The 19514-nt window shown below is 39.6% G+C and overlaps 3 protein-coding genes across 3 annotated transcripts; all 3 read right to left on the bottom strand.

Annotated features, from left to right (window-relative positions):
• Positions 1 to 8048: 8048 nt before the first annotated feature.
• Positions 8049 to 8657, bottom strand: LOC132032175 (uncharacterized). The gene has a single exon (XM_059421947.1). The coding sequence runs from the start codon at positions 8655 to 8657 to the stop codon at positions 8049 to 8051; it is 609 nt and encodes a 202-aa protein (XP_059277930.1).
• Positions 8658 to 17382: 8725 nt separating this feature from the next.
• On the bottom strand, positions 17383 to 17838 carry LOC132032174 (uncharacterized). The gene has a single exon (XM_059421946.1). The coding sequence runs from the start codon at positions 17836 to 17838 to the stop codon at positions 17383 to 17385; it is 456 nt and encodes a 151-aa protein (XP_059277929.1).
• Positions 17839 to 17996: 158 nt separating this feature from the next.
• Positions 17997 to 18638, bottom strand: LOC132032173 (uncharacterized). Its single transcript, XM_059421945.1, has one exon. The coding sequence runs from the start codon at positions 18636 to 18638 to the stop codon at positions 17997 to 17999; it is 642 nt and encodes a 213-aa protein (XP_059277928.1).
• Between the last annotated feature and the right edge of the window lie 876 nt (positions 18639 to 19514).

Here is a 19514-nt window from a genome sequence, read left to right as displayed (position 1 = left end):
ACTTACGAATAAAACTTAAAAGTAATGAATGTAATTATCGGAAATCTTCAAAAGCAATAACAACTCAAAAGTAATTACTACAAGTCTAAAACTCCGGATGTCTCGAAAAATAAAACCTAAACGGTATTTATACAAGTCAAAACTCGGAATAATCAATCCCGGTCTGCTTCATCTCGGCTTGCACTTTGACAGGTCGTCTTTGCACTTCGACGGTCGTCGACATGCTCGACGACCAACTCGACGATCTGAGTATACTTTTATCACTCTGCAGGAACTCTACCGTCAAAGCACTTCGACGGACCGTCGATCATGTTGACGATGCAAGTTGACGATCTGATGACGATATGATGAATTGTCATTTCACAGGAACTTTATCGACGAGGCAACTCGAAGGGCCGTCGAGCATGTTGACTGTCCGTCCTTATGTTTATCAGAACAGATTGTTTATTTTTCTCATTTTTTCGCTTTCCGAGCATTCTAACTTCAAAATACCTGCACAACACACAAAACACATCAAACTAACACAAACTTGCTCGAAAACAAGTAAAACTTAGAGTTAAAAAGCATTAGATATGCCAAAATTCCCGACACATCAACACCCCCAACTTAAAGTCTTTGCTTGTCTTCAAGCAAGTCAACTAACAGACTCAATCTACAAATGCATCGATATCACAAAGAAAAGCTGTCTACAGTGGTTGTGGCAATTAACTTCCGGCATATCAAGTGTATCACAATGACTCTCCCCCCAATAAAGACAAAACCAATCAAGGACTCGTTGCAATAACCATGAAGCTTCAATTTATGACATCTAGTTATCACGAAACCATAGCGCACACGAATCAAGACTCACGGAAAACCACTTAACAAATTCTAATGCCCTCACAAAGACCAAAGAATGTCCCAACATATATGTACACACAGAATGGGACAAAAGACAAAGGTGAAGAGAAACACTCACACTCACACTCACAAAGAAATTCTCTAGCTATACATGCAAATACCATAGGCTTGCCCTTATTTTCAGCGCCCTCGACTTTGGACAGTTCGGCTGTGATCACTCTAGGACTTTTTCAAGGTTGTAATGTAGGCTTGGGGACGGGTAGGATAGATATTTGGATAATAGTGACTCACCCTCCTTGAACACTACATCTTATTTTTTTCTTTTACCCTTTTTGCCTTTTGTTTTCTACCCTTCTTTCCTTTTGTTGCCTCGGTGTGGTTTTATTGTGATTCTACTTCTCTACAAATTTTTCTTTTTTTTTTCTTTGGTTGCTATTTTTTTTTTCACACTTACCACACCGCTGTCTTTTAACTAGGCACTTTACTTCACCCCACTTTAGGCTTATGCCTCATATTTTCCTTAGTCCACCTATCACCCCCAACTTAGGCTTTTAGCCTCAATCTTATTATTTTAGTACCAAGGAGGGACCGGGTGAAAAAAAGAGATAGATATTAAGAACGGGTATCGGCTTGTTACGGCTAATCAAAGACAGGTTTTCAGGCTCAAGCTGGCTAACAAGGGATATTAATCTATGGGTAGGCTTATATTCAGGCTAAACAGGGGTTTCCTAACACAAACAAAGCCTAAGATCAGTTCACAGCTTTACTTATCTTCAGAATGCTGGCACGACTAACCAGGCAAGTTCTAGATCACATACATATATCGTCCTCACAAGATCTAATGCCTCCTCCACTCTCGTCCTCACATAATCATCCAGCTGGTTTACTATGACCTTTGACTGCTGGTCCGCTGTAGCCGCCTGTTTTGCAAATTTCCTAAAGTTTTCCATTGAGAAGGCATATGGATCAACTCTAGCGATACCACTGGGCCGTGCGGTACCTTGGACCCGCTTGGCCGTAGGACCGAACTCGAGGCGGTGGAGAGTCAAGTCTACGGGTCGAGCATAGCAGTCTGAGTCTCAACGGAATCATCACCAACATCAGCAGCTGGAGTCTCAGAATCTGCAGCCTGGACAGTCTCAATAATAGGGGCAGCAGTGGCGGGTAACTCCAGTGTAGAGTCACCCGCGGCCCCGGGATGAACAGGCTCCTGCGGTAGGGGTACCCCTCCAAGTGCCACTGGGAACCCATCCGCTTCCCCTTGGCTCTCATCAACGGCCTCATTCTTGCTCTTTTCTACCGAATAAACCGACGAAGCTGTAATTCGGTGGTCGATATCATCTATAAACCGCACCTGTGACCTCCGAACAAGCTCTGTAATCAGGCATGTGAGTATCAGGGAAGTGTTGGGCTGGGAAGCCCTCAACTGTATCTCCATACTAGCCAATGCCCCAAAATCAATCAGGTATCTGGACATCAATACGGCTACAAAAACCTGCCTGTCAACCGTAATAGCATTATCGGCCTGAGTGGGGAGAAGTTACAACTGCACCACGCTCCACCAAAACTTACCCTCTAGAGTCAACCACTTCTTCTTTATTCGATTCTTCAAATTAGTACACTCGGTTCTCTTGGTCGGGCGACCCACCACTGTAGATACCCAGTCCCTGACGGACTATTCCTTGCATCTCCGCAACTTGTCGTCAAGCTTAATCGTCTGCCTCGGGGTGGTGTAGTTATTACCAAAATATAATCTGTTGATAGCCTGGGCAGATATAACAACACTCACCCCTCTGATCTCAACCTCACTCCCCGATGGTAGCTTCTTCAACTTTTGGCGCCTCTTTCTAACTTTCTTGATCAATGCCCCATATGCTGTATATATCTCACGAACCAAAACAGGGCAATAGTCCCCAGGCGGCTCCTGTATGAACTCTAACTGATAGTGACGATTAGCTCCTGCGGCTCGGGTAAGATCTCGAGCCCTCAAAATCGATCCCATTTGCTCTTCATTTATGGTTCGTTTCTCATGTTGGGTGTCGTCACCTTTTAACTCAATACCGTACTCATACAGCTCTCTGGCACCCTCGACGATGGCGATCCCGGCCGATCATCAACCCTCTTCCTTCTAAGTTTCGAGCGCGTGGTCGCGCCGGCATCGGTATCGTGTACGCCTCATTATCACCGGTGGCGTGAGCTCGACGGAGTCCGGGATCTAGAATGTGCTCGAGAGAATCGGCGCATCCACGTGGATGTGCTCGCGCCGCGAGTGAGGCATCTCCGTACGCACCTCCAATCCTCCTTCTCGGATCCATCACCGGACCCGATGTAGATGATTCCTCTCGTCGGTGGGGAGGAACCGGGAGGTGTAGGAGCCGACATCGTGACCTTGCTTTGTTCCAAGGGAGGAGGCACCACGGTCTTTTCACAGGCATAACCTCAGGCTCATCATCCGACCCCTCGTCTCTAAGTGTGGGTTGGCCACCAGGCCTCCTTTGACCCGTTGCTCTTTACGTTTGCCTCGAGCCACCCCCTCGAGTGGTTGTCAACTTGGGTGGCGTCATACCTGTAATCAGCAAAAACCACAATCTAGTCAATCCGTACAAGTGAAATCTAAACAGTTAGTTTCTGAAAAAAAATAACTTTTTTCCTTCAGTTCTCTGATGTCTCAGTCTGCAGACTGTCGATGTGCTTTGATGGGCCGTCGAACCAGTCGACGGACCGTCAAACAGCTCGACGGGACCGTCTTTGTACAAATACAGTTCGTCGACCTATCGACCATACCGTCGACATGTTTACGGCCCTGCAGCAACAACCAACAGTTAACAGACATCAAACATTCGCTTCGGTTTTGCATTTTCCACTTGAACCAATCAGAGAACCAATTTTTCATTATTAGGCATATTTACGTTTTTGGGGTTTCGGGCTACTCATACTTCACCCTCATTTTTGACCTTTTGGACTTTAGGCCATTATTCGGGTTTTGTTTGGTAGGTATAACGATTTCAAACTGAGATTTTTAATCGAAATACTCTCCGACCCGTTGGAGTTACTCAGACTTCACTCCTTAAGCACCATGTTTCGATAGACTCTCTCTTTTACGGACCATTAGCGGGCATAATGAACCAACAAGTTGATCAAAATGCCCGACGACTCAATGGGAGCACGATATTCTCATCCCCCACGAGTCCATCTAACAACAATCATACCAAATTCCTTCCCCCATCCACAATTTCACAATTTTGCCAATTCAAACATAGATTTCATTCAACAAATACAAACCCTAAGTCATGATCTCTACCCTTAGTATTCACATAACCTATATTACCCATGTATCCTAGTTAAGCACACCCAACTTGTTTCAATACCATCAATTACAGCCTAGGTTCCAAAATCTAATTCTTCACTTAATTTAGGAACCCTAGGCATCTCTTTTAGCAATTTTCGAACAACAACCAACATAAAAACCAAGTAAAGGCCGAAATTCATGTACACACCTGATAGAGAAAGAGAATTTGAAGAAAACTTGACCTAAAATTAAAGAAAACTCAGAGAAGGGTGGGTATTGATTTTAGGGTTGTTCGCAAAATTTAAGGACGAATACTGATGTTGAATTTTAAAAGGGAGCATTTCGACGGCTTTTTTTTTATTTAAACGTGTCGTAATTTTTTTGGTCATTGCACATGAGCAATTTCTAAGCCTCGAATGTCGAATCTCGGCTCGGCTGTCGATTTACTTACTTGCATTGCACATTGATGGTCCGTCAATACGTCGACGGACCGTCTTTGTGCTCGGTGTAACTTTTTTGGTTTTTCGAGTTTCGGTTCACACTCAACTCTCGACACCTGTAAAAAAATAAAAATCTAAAACCTAAAAAAAACAAAATTACAGAATTTAAACTTGGGTTGCCTCCCAAGAAGCGCTTAATTTAACGTCGCAGCACGACGGTGTTATCAGTTTACTCTTGGTCGGGACTCGCCGCTTCAGCATTCGTCCCAAGGTGCTTCAACCGATATCGGTCCACAATTCTATCTCCATCAATCGTACCATGGTAGTGCTTCACCGTCTTCCCGTTCACCTTAAATTTCCGAGTTCTGTCTTCGGACTTCCATTCAATAACTCCATTGGGTGAGACACTTACCACTTCAAAGGGACCTGACCACCGTGATTTCAATTTGCCCGGAAGCAGCTTCAATCTAGAATTAAACAGCAAGACGGGGTCACCCTTGTAGAATTCCCGCTTCAGGATTTTCTTGTCATGATATTGCTTCATCCTCTCTTTGTATAGCGCTGCACTTTCATATGCCTGATAGCGGAACTCATCCATCTCATTGAGCTGAAACAACCTGAGTTTGGTCGCTTCTTCCCAATTCATGTTCAGCTTCTTCAAGGCCCACATGGCCTTATGTTCAAGTTCAACTGGCAGGTGACATGCCTTTCCGAAAACTAGCTTGAAGGGTGAAGTCCCAATCGGAGTCTTGAAGGCAGTCCGGTAAGCCCATAGAGCATCATCGAGCTTGCGGGCCCAATCAGTTCTGTTTGCATTCACCGTCTTTGCTAAAATACTCTTTATCTCCCGATTAGAGACTTCAACTTGCCCGCTTGTCTGAGGATGATACGGGGTTGCCACCCTATGCTTGACTCCATACTTCTCCATCAATCCCGCAAAGGCTTTATTGCAAAAGTGAGAACCACCATCACTGATTATTGCCCTTGGGGTACCAAAACGAGTAAATATGTTCTTTTTCAAGAATCCCATGACACTCTTGGCTTCATTATTAGGTAAAGCCACCGCTTCTACCCATTTGGAGACATAATCAACAGCCACCAAGATGTATTTCATGCCACAAGAGCTTACAAAGGGACCCATAAAATCAATTCCCCAAACATCGAACACTTCAACCTCCATTACAAAGTTCATAGGCATCTCTTGCCTCCTACCAATATTCCCCTGCCTTTGGCACTGATCACAAGAACGCACCATCAGATTAGCATCATGAAAGAGAGTAGGCCAATAATAACCACATTCGAGAACTTTTGCCGCAGTCCTAGTACCACTATGATGTCCCCCAACTGGAGAGTCGTGGCAAGCCTTCAAAATCTCCAATACCTCACTCTCTGGGACACAACGTCGAATAATATTATTAGCGTAAGTTCTGAATAGGTATGGTTCATCCCAATAGTACTGACGAACATCCCGCAAAAACTTCTTCTTCTGATACGATTTTATCTCATCGGGAATGCTACCAGTTACCAAGTAGTTAGCAAAATCGGCAAACCAAGGTGCCACCTGCATAGACACCGCCAAAACTTGCTCATCTGGAAACGCATCTTCAATGTCAAGTTCTTCTGCTGGCACCCCAGTTTCTTCAAGCCTAGAGAGATGATCTGCGACTTGATTTTCGGATCCCTTTCGATCTTTTACTTCGAAATCAAACTCTTGTAACAAAAGGACCCAATGAATCAGTCGCGGCTTAGCTTCCTTCTTTGCCATCAAATACCTCAACACAGCATGGTCAGTGTACACCACAACCTTGGACCCCAGCAAATAGGACCAAAACTTCTCAAAAGCATAAACTATTGCAAGCAGTTCTTGCTCGGTCACCGTGTAGTTCATCTGCGCCGCATTAAGTGTCCTACTAGCATAGTAGATCGGGTGCATAATTTTATTGTGCCTCTGACCAAGCACAGCACCTATTGCAAACCCACTAGCATCACATATTAGCTCAAAAGGTAATGACCAATCTGGAATAACAATCACAGGAACAGTAGTGAGGTGCTCCTTCAATTCATCAAATGCCTTTCGGCACTTGTCATCAAATACAAACTTAGCCTCTTTTTCAAGAAGCTTGCACATCGAGTTAGCAATCTTGGAGAAATCCTTGATGAAGCGCCATAAAACCCAAACATGTCCCAAGAAACTTCGGACACCTTTGACTGAGATGGGTGGAGGAAGTTTTGCAATCACATCTATCTTCGCTTGATCGACCTCAATTCCCTTTTTAGAGATTTTGTGACCGAGGATGATCCCTTCCTTCACCATAAAGTGGCACTTCTCCCAATTTAGCACGAGATTTGTCTCCTCACATCTTTTCAGCACTTGACCCAGATAGTCAAGACAATCATCAAACGAATCACCAACAATAGAGAAATCATCCATAAATACCTCCAAGAAGTCCTCTACCATGTCAGAAAAGATCGACATCATGCACCTCTAAAACGTGGCTGGTGCATTACACAACCCAAAGGGCATTCGGCTGAACGCAAACGTCCCATACGGACAAGTAAAAGTCGTCTTCTCTTGATCTTCCAAGGCAATGTTGATCTGATTATAGCCCGAGTATCCATCTAGGAACTAATAGTAAGACCTCCCAGCTAGCCTATCCAGCATCTGATCGATGAAAGGCATGGGAAAATGGTCTTTACACGTGGCGATATTCTCTCTTCCTATAATCCATGCAAACACGCCACCCGAATCGTACGAGTGGGAATCAACTCATTCTTTGCATTAGGCACCACAGTGATACCTCGTTTCTTTGGTACACATTGAACAGGACTTATTCACTTGCTGTCTGCAATTGGATACACTACCCCAGTATCTAACCACTTTATAATCTCCTTTTTCACAACCTCTTGCATGTTCTGGTTCAATCTCCGCTGATGCTCAACACTCGGCTTGCTGTCCTCCTCTAGCTGAATTTTATGCTCACAAATACCAGAAGGAATACCCCGAATGTCTGCTATGGTCCAACCAATAGCACGTCTGTACTCGCGCAAAATCTCCACTAAACGCTCAATTTGTTCCTCAGTCAATAATGCTGAAATAATTACTGGCAATGTCTTGTTCGGACCAAGGAACTCATACCTCAAATGTGATGGGAGCTGCTTGAGCTCAAGCTTTGGAGGCTCGACAATAGAAGGCTTAGCTGGTGGAGTAGTTCTATTTGCAAGATCAAGATCAAGCTTTCTTGGGTGATAAGTGTAGGAACCTCGACCCTCAAGCGCGTTTATAGTTTCCACGTAGCCCTCCATATCACAAGCATCAAAATTTATCAGAACTGCAGTGAGAGCTTCTCCCAGACTTTCTTCTTCCATTTTATGTTCAACAGCATCATCAATCCCATCAAACGAATCAATAACCGAGATACTCTCATAAGCGCTTGGCAACTTCATCCCCTTGCTTGCTTGGAAAGTTACTTCTTCATCATTCACTCGAACTTAATTTCATTCTTTTCAGAGTCCATAAGCGCTCTTCCCGTAGCAAGGAACGGTCTTCCCAAGATAATGGGAATATCTCTATCCACCGCACAATCCAGAATCACGAAATCAGCAGGCAACATGAACTTACCCACTTGCACCAACACATCATCTATAACTCCAATTGGCTTCTTGATAGATCTGTCTGCCATCTGTAATCGCATAGAAGTCGGTCTAGGAGTCCCCAATCCAGATTGTTTGAAAATAGCAAGGGGCATCAAGTTAATACTCGCCCCATTATCACACAGAGCACGGGCGAATGCATGAAGCCCAATATTGCACGGAATAGTGAACGCCCCTGGGTCTCCCTTCTTCTGAACTGTGGTGGAAGCAATAATTGAACTCACTCGATGAGTTAAATTCACTGTCTCATGTTGAACAGACCTTTTCTTTGTAAGCAGGTCTTTCACAAACTTAGCAAATCCGGGCATCTCTTTGACAACATCTAAGAATGGAAAATTCACTGTTAACTGCTTCAACTGATCATAGAACTTCTGACACTTAGCATCATCATTCTTCTTTGCCAACCTCTGAGGAAAGGGAGGCTTTGCTTTGTACATCTGAGTCAAAGGGCGAAGAGCCCCTTTTATCGTGTGTTTCCTATATCGGCGCAACTTCTAGAATATCAAAGAACTTTTTCTTCACCACGGACTTCCTCATCAATAATAGGCACATCAGAATGCACCTCTTCTTCCTCAATAATAGGTTCTAGATCAACCACCTTCTTGTCAGCACCTTGAAGTATTTTACCACTCCTTGTGCTAATAGCAAAAGTACGTTCCACTCCCCCACCATTCTTCGGGTTTGGAATAGTATCACTAGGAAGCCCTCCTTTTCTAGCAGATGTTTGTTCTCTAGAAAGATCACGCATCTGCTGTTCAAGATTCTGAATAGCTGCTGAATGAGAGACCACCGTCTCTGAAAGCCCAGATAATGTCTTTTCAGTGTTCGTCTGACTTGCTAACACTTTCTCAAGCATTGACTCCAACCTCGAACTACCTTGATCATTAGATTGCCCTTTTGGTGGAATGTAAGGGTTGGAACTTCTGTTCCCAAAATTACCGTTGTTGTTGTTGTATCTCCCTTGGTTCGGTCCACCATAGTTGTTGTTGTAGTTCCCTTGGTTGTTGTTATAGTTCCCTTGATTGTATGACCCCTGCCCTTGTTGGGGTCGCCACATCTCTCGAATCGGCCCGAAATCTCCCCTTCGCTATGTAATCTGCATACTGAACATTCTCAACTTGCGGAGGGGGCCCTCCTGATACGGACCCTCATGGACTTGGTACATTCCAGGCGGCATGCCTGAGATATCTTCACAAACATTCACCTTCTTCGCTTCTCTCTCATCAAGCCTCTTTGTCAGTAAAGAGAGACTAGTGGCCAATTGTGCCAATGTCTGCTGCGTTTCCTGGCTATCTTTCACAATGTTTTGAATCAACGGTGTTCCAAGTGATAGTCCATCAGAATTACTTGAATGCCATGCTTGGCTGTGTGTAGTCAATCGGTTAAGTATATCAGTAATAGTAGCATAGGACTTATTCATGAAACACCCGCTGGCAGCATTATTGGCTATTGCTTGGGTCATAGGATCCAAACCTCTGTAAAACTTCTCCTTCAAAATCTATTCTAGAAAACCATGGTTTGGACTCCTATCCAAATATTCCTTGTACCTCTCCCAAGCTTCAAAAAGTTGTTCCCCATTACGTTGTTTGAATTCGTAAATCTGATCACGAATTTCAGCCTTTTTACTCGGGGGTACCACTTCCTGAGAAAAACTCTGACCATCTCTTCCCATGTAGCAATAGAGTTCTGGGGCAGCTTTGTGAACCATTTTCTTGCTTCTCCGGCTAACGAATATTTGAAGAGTTTCAACCGGACTGCTTCTTGAGTCACTCCCCGTTGGATATGCTTAGAGCACACATCCAAAAAGTTTGTTATATGTTGGTGAGGGTCATCATCGACTGCATTCCGAAAGTATCCCTCTTGTTTGAGCATATGATAGAGGGAATTATCAAACTTGATAGTAGTAGCAGTCACCCTCGGATGAACGATTGCAGATGCAAAGTCTTCATCTGCTTCTGGTTCATCAGCAAAAACATTCTCGATTGGAAGTTCGTTGTTGGCCATGATCACCTGGTTTACAAGGTAGCAAACGAGGTGTGTTGGAATATGACAAAGACTTTAAGAAGAGTAAACACTATTTAGTAATTTCAAAACCGTATTCCCCGGCAACGGCGCCAAAATTTGATACGCTCAAATTACACCTATTAATGGTATAACGCGAACGTTGTCAAATATAGTAACCCAACGAGGTTGGGGTCGAATCCCACAGAGAATATGGTGTGAAAAGTTTACTAAACAAGTATTATACTAATCTTGCGGTCCTGGTGTATTCCAGAAAAGGGTTTTATAGTTGATTTGGTTTGTGGACTAATTTAAAGTGACTGAAAATTTAAAGTTGTAAATATATGGGTAAAAAGAACCAAGGTTGTGTCCCCGTCAGATAAAGTGTATGATCATGGGTATCGATCTTGATATACTTCTAATGGACTATTTGTATGGATGCACTTAACCTCTATGTGAATCTAAACTATTTCCCAATAAGAAAAGATTATTTCTTTCTATGCTTTTTCCAAAGATAAGAAAGTATGCATGAAGAACGGTTAATTATGCCAAGTAAATTCCTCTTATTCCTAAGTGAATTTATTAAACAAGGTTTAAAGCCCTGAGTTCTTGTTATTTGTTCTTACCTAACCCTAGCTATTTTCCCAAATAAACTAAAGTTTATGGCGTTAGCTAATGTTTGCAACCACTAACTATATGATGAATACGAAGAACAAATAAACCCTAACAATCCATTATGCGTATATCTTTCACGATCCCCAATCACAAAACACCCATCCTTGGGTTCACAACCTTAGTAAAGGTGTTTAGCTACTCATGGCAACAAGAAAACAATAAAAGATTGAAGATTGCATAATTGAATTATTGTATTGAACTTACGAATAAAACTTGAAAGTAATGAATGTAATTGTCTGGAAGTCTTCAAAAGCAATAATAACTCAAAAGTAATTACTACAAGTCTAAAACTCCAGATGTCTAAAAAAATAAAACCTAAACAGGTATTTATACAAGTCAAAACTCAGAATAATCAATCCCAATCTTGTTCCATCTCGGCTTGCACTTCGACGGGTCGTCTTTGCACTTCGACGGTCGTCGACATGCTCGACGACCAACTCGACGATCTGAGTATACTTTTATCACTCTGCAGGAACTCCACCGTCGAAGCACTTCGACGGACCGTCGATCATGTCGACGGTGCAAGTCGACGATCTGATGATGATATGATGAATTGTCACTTCGCAGGAACTCATCGACGAGGCCGCTTGACGGGCCGTCGAGCATGTTGACGGTCCGTCCTTATGCTTATCGAACAGATTGCCTATTTTCCTCATTTTTTCTAACTTCAAAACTTTCCGAGCATTCTAACTTCAAAATACCCCGCACAACACATAAAACACATCAAACTAACACAAACTTGCTCGAAAACAAGTAAAACTTAGAGTTAAAAAGCATTAGATGTTTGCCAAAACCTTCACAACTCAACATAAGACATCAAGAATAGAAGCAAGAACAACCACCTTCTATGAACTAGTTGAGGTTTTTAAAGCTTGATCTTATCTTGAAATGGTTTGGGATGATTATGGATAATTGAGAGAGCTTAGAGGGTCACTAAGGATCTGTTTTTGTGAAACAAATGAGCCTCAAGTCATGGGGAAATAATTTATAAACCAAGGACAAATTCCACCGCCTCATTTCATGGTTCACTTTCACAGCCGTGAAATTTTTCATGGTCCGTGGAAGTGACCGTGAAACACTTCCAGTGAACCACTTTGCTACCACACATTCCACGGTGGCCAGCCATCACTTTCACGGTCCGTAAAATTATTCACGGTTCGTGGAAGTGGCCGTGGAATGGCCCTATTCCAATTTTCCGGTGAAACGTATTCTTTCCGATTCGTTTGACGTTTAACCTTTGTACTCTTGTCCAAAATTGTTCAAGGACTTATAAAACTCCGAGATGCACCCGTAGTCCTTATACACAACTCCACAAATGATTTGCAATATGAGTCTACGAAAACCGACTTAAAACGAAACTTTAACGTATACGAAGGACGAGATGTAACAATTTGACACCCTTCAGTAAGTGGAGATAACACTTTATGGTAATATCGGAATGACGATGGGTTTGAGGTGTTAGACTAGACTCGGCTTTAATTTGTCGTATAGCTTAAACACTCAACTCAATATACACAGGGAGCTATGATCATTTGATGTTAGGTCATGTGCCACTATGATCGTTTTATTTCCTTAAATATTTCTTTCTAAACTATTTCTGTTCTATTTTAAATGTCCAAACAACCTTTCAAACATAAAAATTAGTTATTAAACGCCTTTATAACTTTCCATAGACCCTTTTTGTCCAGCCATAGGGGCCTGAGTGAAGACGAAATACTTAGTGAAAATTTTATAGGGCTTTACATGTATAAATTCACCACCTATATCATATTACATCACTACTAGAAATAGAGGTTTTTTCCATCGACATTCAGTGAAAAATTTGTGTTACAAAACATGTTTTTCCCACCGAACTAGCTCAGCGGAAAACGCATGGCGACAAAAATATTCCCATTGAAATGATGGGAAACTTCCTAATTATCCGTATGAAAATACTACTATTTAGATTTTTCTCACTGACATTCCATGGGAATAGCCACTGAACATTTTTCAGTGGGAAAATAGTGATTTTTTTGTAGTGCATATAACAGAGTTCAATTCTTCAGCCTCAAATTTTCTATAATTCTTCAATTGCGTTCCTTTATTGTTCACCATTCCACTCCACCCCTTTTTGCTGAAGCTAAACTGCGGATAAGAATGGTATGTTTTGCTAGAACAGTTACTCTTTCGGCTTGTAATATTTTAGGTAGAGGTGTCAAAATATGCTGGCCCAGCCCAACCCAACCCAACCCTAAAGGGCCAAAGAATCAAATGGGCTAGGACGGACTGGCCCTTTTAATTGAAGGGCCTACAAAATGGCAGCCCAACCTAGCCCTAAGCGGGCCGAGGGCTAGGACGGGCCAGCCCTTTAAGTTTTTTCGTCTTTCGAAATAACATTTTCTAAGTGATTTTTGGTACACTTTGAACATGAAACTTTTGCAATTTGAAATAGAATCTTCTACCACTCATTCTTGCTCAAATTCATATCATAGAAGAAAAAAATTCAAGAGAACAAATACTATAAATAATTATTTTTTATCACTAATCCAGATCACATTCAAAAGAAATTAAACATAATATAAATTCTAAGACTAAAAAGTATTACTCTAGTTTCTAATTTACAACTTAGTAGTAAGTACTTTTTTTTTTCTCATTACTTTTTATCTTTTTGTTTAATTTACTTATATTTGTCTTAAAAATTAATTAATTTATTATTTTTTTCTGACCTTAAGGGCTGGCCTCAGCTCAACCCTTGAGGCCGGCGGGCCAAGAGAGGTTTGGGCTTTTGGCCTCACATATTGGCCAAAGAAATCTAGCCCAACCCTACATAAATAAAGGGTTGGGTTTAAGGGCCAACCGCGGGCCAAGCCCTATATTGATTGACATTCTAATTTTAGGCCATTTAAATAATTTTGGTGTTCAAATTATCATGAACAATCTTTGATGTAATAGCCTGCCTTTTCGTGTAAAATATATGCCTTTCTTTACCCCCAAAAAAATAAAATAAATAACTCTGGGCAATTGTGACATGTCAATATTTCATAAATTGACCTTTTGCTATTCACGTTGAATATTAAACAAAAGGAAATAAACCAAAGAAATTGCTATCCACGATTCTACTATATATTTATTGTGAATTATAATGATAATTTAAAAGAGAAGATGTCATGATAAGTGTTTATACTATAATCAAGATTCTAAGCTTTTTATGCATCTATATACATCCATATATGTGGCTACAACTATGTCCTAACTATACTTATGGTCAAAGGCAAGAACCAAATTTACTAAACCACATTATAGGAGTAATCAATAGTAAATTATAAAGGATCAGTTGGACAGAACATACGATCTTAGCAAATAAATTGATGCGACATGCAAATTTTTTCTTTAATCTCGGTTATATATATACACAGTATCTCTTCTTCTTTTAATGTATCTCATACTAATTAGCTGAAATTACGTTATGACGAAGTGTTGAACAGTGAAAAAGTCTCATACAATGGTTAACAAGATGGGTGGTCTCCTTACATGCACTTGGACAATTCTCCCCTCTAGGGGCGTATCTAGCCTATTAAGTTGGGGTTCAATTGAACCCCTAACTTTTGACGCGAAGCATAAATTTTTGTGTAAGTAATTATTAAAATTGAAATATATAGTAGATATGAACCCATAATTTTTAAAATATAAAGGGTTCAATAATAAAAATCTTAAGATTGAACCCACAAGATTTAAATCCTGGATCCGCCTCTGCTCCCCTCATGAGTTAGCTTTTGGGGTTGACACTACAAGAAAGTATAGAAATCGCAACAAAAAAAATTCTATTTGGCAACAACTTAATTTTATTGTCGGCAAATGATTTTTTTGTTGCCAAAGAATTTCATTTTGTTGCCATAGTATTGATTATTGTTGCAAAAAGTACTTTTGAAAACAAAAAAAAAAGTTGTTGCACGTTGTTGCAATAACAGCCGTTGGGAAAAGTTCATGCAACAAAATTTTTTTTTTTTTTTGCCAAAAGTACTTTTTGCAACAATAATCAATTTATGGCAACAAAAAAATTTTTGTTGCCAAATATATTTTTTCTTGTAATGTGAGTTAAGCTCACAATCCATTTCTTTACGCTAAGAGAATCTCATATAAGGAAACCACTCATCCCTTAAATCACCAATGTGAGACTCTTAACAGTTCTCTCTCAGAACTGAAATCTCCCTCTTTTTTAAGATATCCAATTTTCTATAAGTAAATTTGGATTAGGATAAGGGGAAAACGAAGTCAAATTGCTTAGACATAAGAGTTTTAATTTGTTGAAAGAGCCGGCGGGTAAGTTGCACCATACACAAGCATAGGTGAACTTTATGTCTTCTTTAATTTTCCCCCGTTGCTTTGTACTTGATTGTTTTGTAGTTTGACAAGGAATGTTCTCAAGATTTCTCTATATTTTACTATTTCTTAGCATAATTATCTGATATTCCAAAGAGAATTTTACAAAAATGTAAAGTTTAATATAATATATTACGCCAAAATAATCACTTTTTAAAAATAAAAAAAAATCCACAAATACTTTTTCGTTTTTGCAATGGTATTTATATACATTATTGATTGAAGTGGTGTCACGTGACACTGCTCTCTTGCTCGCTGGTTTAGCATCCCAACGATCAATGCACAAGTGAAGGTTGATTCGAACAACTTACCTTTTATTATGTGTTTTAAATTTTTCTGAGCTTGCTATAAGGTCATCACTTATTAGCAAGTACCACGGACCTCTCACATGAAAAATGCAAACTTAACCAATATGTCGGTTATGAATAATGAACAGTTTAGTTACAACAAAACATTTGATGCTTTTAGAGCGAAGTTATTTAAGCTAACTTTAAGTCATAACTATCAGAATGATATTATCGTTATAATTTTTAATTTTTTGGGATTGAGCTTACTGCTGCGCCCATTCTAAGATATCTACTATCTTTTTCCTGCCTTTTAGAATTTCTTGAAGGCATTCATTGTTTTTATTTGTGGGTTGAATTATACTATGATTTATTTAGAGCTTACCTAACTGATTTTTCTAAAACATTTTCTAAGCTTTCAAAACTAAAGTTCAACATCTCAAAGTCGTCCATCCAGTGGCGGATCCAGGATTTGAAGGTCGTGGGTGCTCACTTCCTTAAACATAAGGTTGCTAGTAATCACATAGTATAAATATACAGTCACTCGAACACGGCAATAAGAAAAGTTAATGAAAAAACAACGGTTAATATTGTCATCACAAAAAGCAACTTCCAATCTCAAGTCACATGAGCTACTAATAATGTTATCATTACAAAAAGACACATCTAGTCATAAGTCATAACTGTGCTCGACGGCTTTTCATATGTTGAAAATGATGAATAATAGTATCATTGCTTACAGTTGCGAATATCTTACGCTCTACATAGCAAACTAAACAACCATTCAAAAATTCATCACCGATCTTTTATTCTGAAGCTCATTTTTGATGTGCTTCATGGAAGAGAAAGCCCGTTCCACAGACGCAGTAGCAACGGGAAGAATGACAGTCAACTTGATAAGAAAATAAACAAGTGGCCAGGTTTGATGCAAATCTGACTTAACCAACTATTTTGCAAGGTCACTAATTCCCTTCAAGTTGAAGAACCTCTTGTCAGAACCACGAGCATAAACTATAAAACTATCAAGCTGACAACTAAGGTCCCGAAGTTTGCTACTATCAAACTCATTCATATAATATTCAGCCAACCTCATTATCCTGTTCTTATCAAAATTTCCGAATGAATTAACTGGATTCAAACTAGCCATACCGAGAAGTAAGTCAGTACTCACAACATCGAAACGATTCTTAAGCTCTTCAAGATTTAAATCAATAATAGCATAAAAAATATCAACGCGCAAATGATGAGAATATGTAATATCAAGAAATCTACGCTTCGATCTTCCAGGAAAGTAGCTAGAATCCATCTTCGGAATCATTATTTCATAGTTATCACAAAAGGAAGAGACATCATCCATTAATAATTCGAATTCACTATCCCTCATTTTTTGTAATCTTTGCTTTGTAAGAGCGAGAAGTCCCATAGCATTGACAATATCTTGATCCATCCTTTGTAATGAGGAGCTCAACTCATTTGTCATCATTAGAACTTTCCACATCAAGTGCAACATAAAAGCAAAATCAAATTCCTTAATCGTACTCACAAGACTTTTAGCAACAAGTCTGTCAGTATAATTAGGACACTCACGTCCAGTAAATTCAAGCACGTGAATGATTTATGGAAATAGGACAATGAGATTATCTAATGTTCTATAATGAGAACCCCAACGAGTATCACCTGGTCGTTGAAGTCCACGTTCTTGATTTAATCCTCGCCCAGTATGCACTTCACCTAATATGAGCAGCTCCTCTAACTTTTCAGCTTGATGTTCTCGAAGCAAATCTCTGCGCTTAAAAGATGCTCCAACAATATTTAACACATTAGTAACTATACAAAAAAAAAATCATCTACATTCGAATTCTTCTTTGCAAGAGCTATAAGTGTTAACTGCAATTGGTGAGCAAAACAATGAATGCAATATATATGCTGATGGAGTCTCGTTCAAAATCAAACTCTTAAGACCATTTAGCTCTCCCTGCATGTTGCTAGCTCCATCGTAACCTTGCCCACGTATTTGTGATGGACTTAATAAGTGATCTGAAAGAAAAGAGTGGATTGCCTCCTTTAATGAACGAGTAGATGTATCACTAACATGAATAATACCAACAAATCGCTCTACTACTTCACCTTCTTTGTTAACATATCTCAGAACAATTGCCATTTGCTCCTTGTGTGATATATCCTTTGATTCATCAACTAGTATCCCGAAATAATCCCCATCCAAGTCTTCAATGATGGCTTTGATAGTTTCTTTAGCACAAGAATCAACAATATCCTTTTGAATACTTAGAGAACACATCATTTCATTTTTTGGGACGTTTTCTAATATAATGCTTCCAACATCTTCATTAATATATCCATACCATTGCAAAAGTTCAAGAAAGATACCTCTATTTGAAGAACATTGACTCTCATTATGCCCGCGGAATGATAATCCTAGTCTCAAGAGAGACCTTTTCACATCGACTGAGCACTCAAGCAACGTCGCAATTCACTTTTGTCTTTTTCGAGTTTCTTGTCATAGGCAGTTTGAATTGACTGTGATTGATTCATTAAATCAAGCATCCTGTTAAAACACTTGTTGTGGATGCTATTTACCTCACCAACATGAGCTCTAAATCTTTCAAGAGCCTTGTTCCAAGCTTTAAAGCCAACTTTTGTATAAGTTTCACTCGTATTTTTGTTACTTTCATGTTCATTTTGGAACAAATAGCAACACAAACAATATGCAACATCTTTTGTTATACTGTACTCCAACCACTTACGACGACCCTTATACCAATTAGGATTAAACTGGCGCATTTCCTTCCCAAACTTAGTTTTAGGAAAATCATGAACCTCAGGTTGGCAAGGCCCTTTTTTAATATAATATCTCCTAACTTCATCATGTATATTAGGGTTATATTCTACAATAGGCTTTCTAATTCCTGGATCAGCTTCAAGAGATTCTAAATTAGCACCCGAAGGAAATGTTTCCCTTCGAATTTTCGGAGCCATGATTTCCCTTTGAATTTCTGGAGCTACGGATGAAGCAACAGATGGATGAGTAGAACTAGAACTTGGTTGCCCAATTTTCCATCTCGCGATATACTTATCCATCTCGATTCACAAAGATAATTCCTACAAAAGTAAGATTCACATAATTCCTAAATCAAGTTATAGACAAGGCACAAAAATATAGAGTGTTTCTCTTAACCAGATGAAAATCAATAATAAGGAAATATTACATGTGTGTTTCTAGTCAAAATACCTTTAACAACAATACCAGTAGTCATTGAAGAATTCCGTTCTAAGTTACCAATTTAAAGTAGTAATATTTAAATTGGTAACTATGAGGAACCACAAGTCCAAAGAAAGAAAACAAGAAATTACCATTTACCAATCATAATATATAATATATTCATCAAATAACAGAAAAAGTTCCCCTAATCTGAATTTAAAGCATTAGCAAATAGCAATAGCATTGAAAATCTCAAACTCAAAGTTCTTTTTTTCAATATCTAACTTTAATCAAAATACTAAATCTTATTACCTTGCTTTTTGTATTTTGATTTTGAAATTGTTGAGATTTGGGAAGAAGAAGAAGAAGAAAGCTTGCTAGTTGTTGAGAAGCTTACTAGTTGTTGAGATTTGGGGAAGAGGAAGAGGGGTTTTGCGTAGAGAGAAAGTTGTAACCTTTTAGGAAAGGAGATCTAAAAAGTAGAAATAATAAATAAAAACCCAAAGTCAACAATGAAAAAAAAAATTAAAATATTAGAGTTTGAATATAGGAAAGGTCAGACTTTTCAAAGCTTTTTTTTTATTTTATATAATTAATACTTTGGGAGGAACAGCTTTTAATGTGAAAAAATAAAAATCCATAGCAGGGATTGAACACGCGACCTGAGGCTGCTGCTGCGCGCTGAACAGTAGCCAAACACCAAAGCACCCACCAGCACTTTTGTCCTTTGGGTGCTTATTAATATATTATACCTG

This window comes from Lycium ferocissimum, chromosome 9 (assembly GCF_029784015.1).
Source record: "Lycium ferocissimum isolate CSIRO_LF1 chromosome 9, AGI_CSIRO_Lferr_CH_V1, whole genome shotgun sequence".
NCBI lineage: Eukaryota > Viridiplantae > Streptophyta > Magnoliopsida > Solanales > Solanaceae > Lycium > Lycium ferocissimum.
This window is presented reverse-complemented; position numbering and strand designations above follow the sequence as displayed.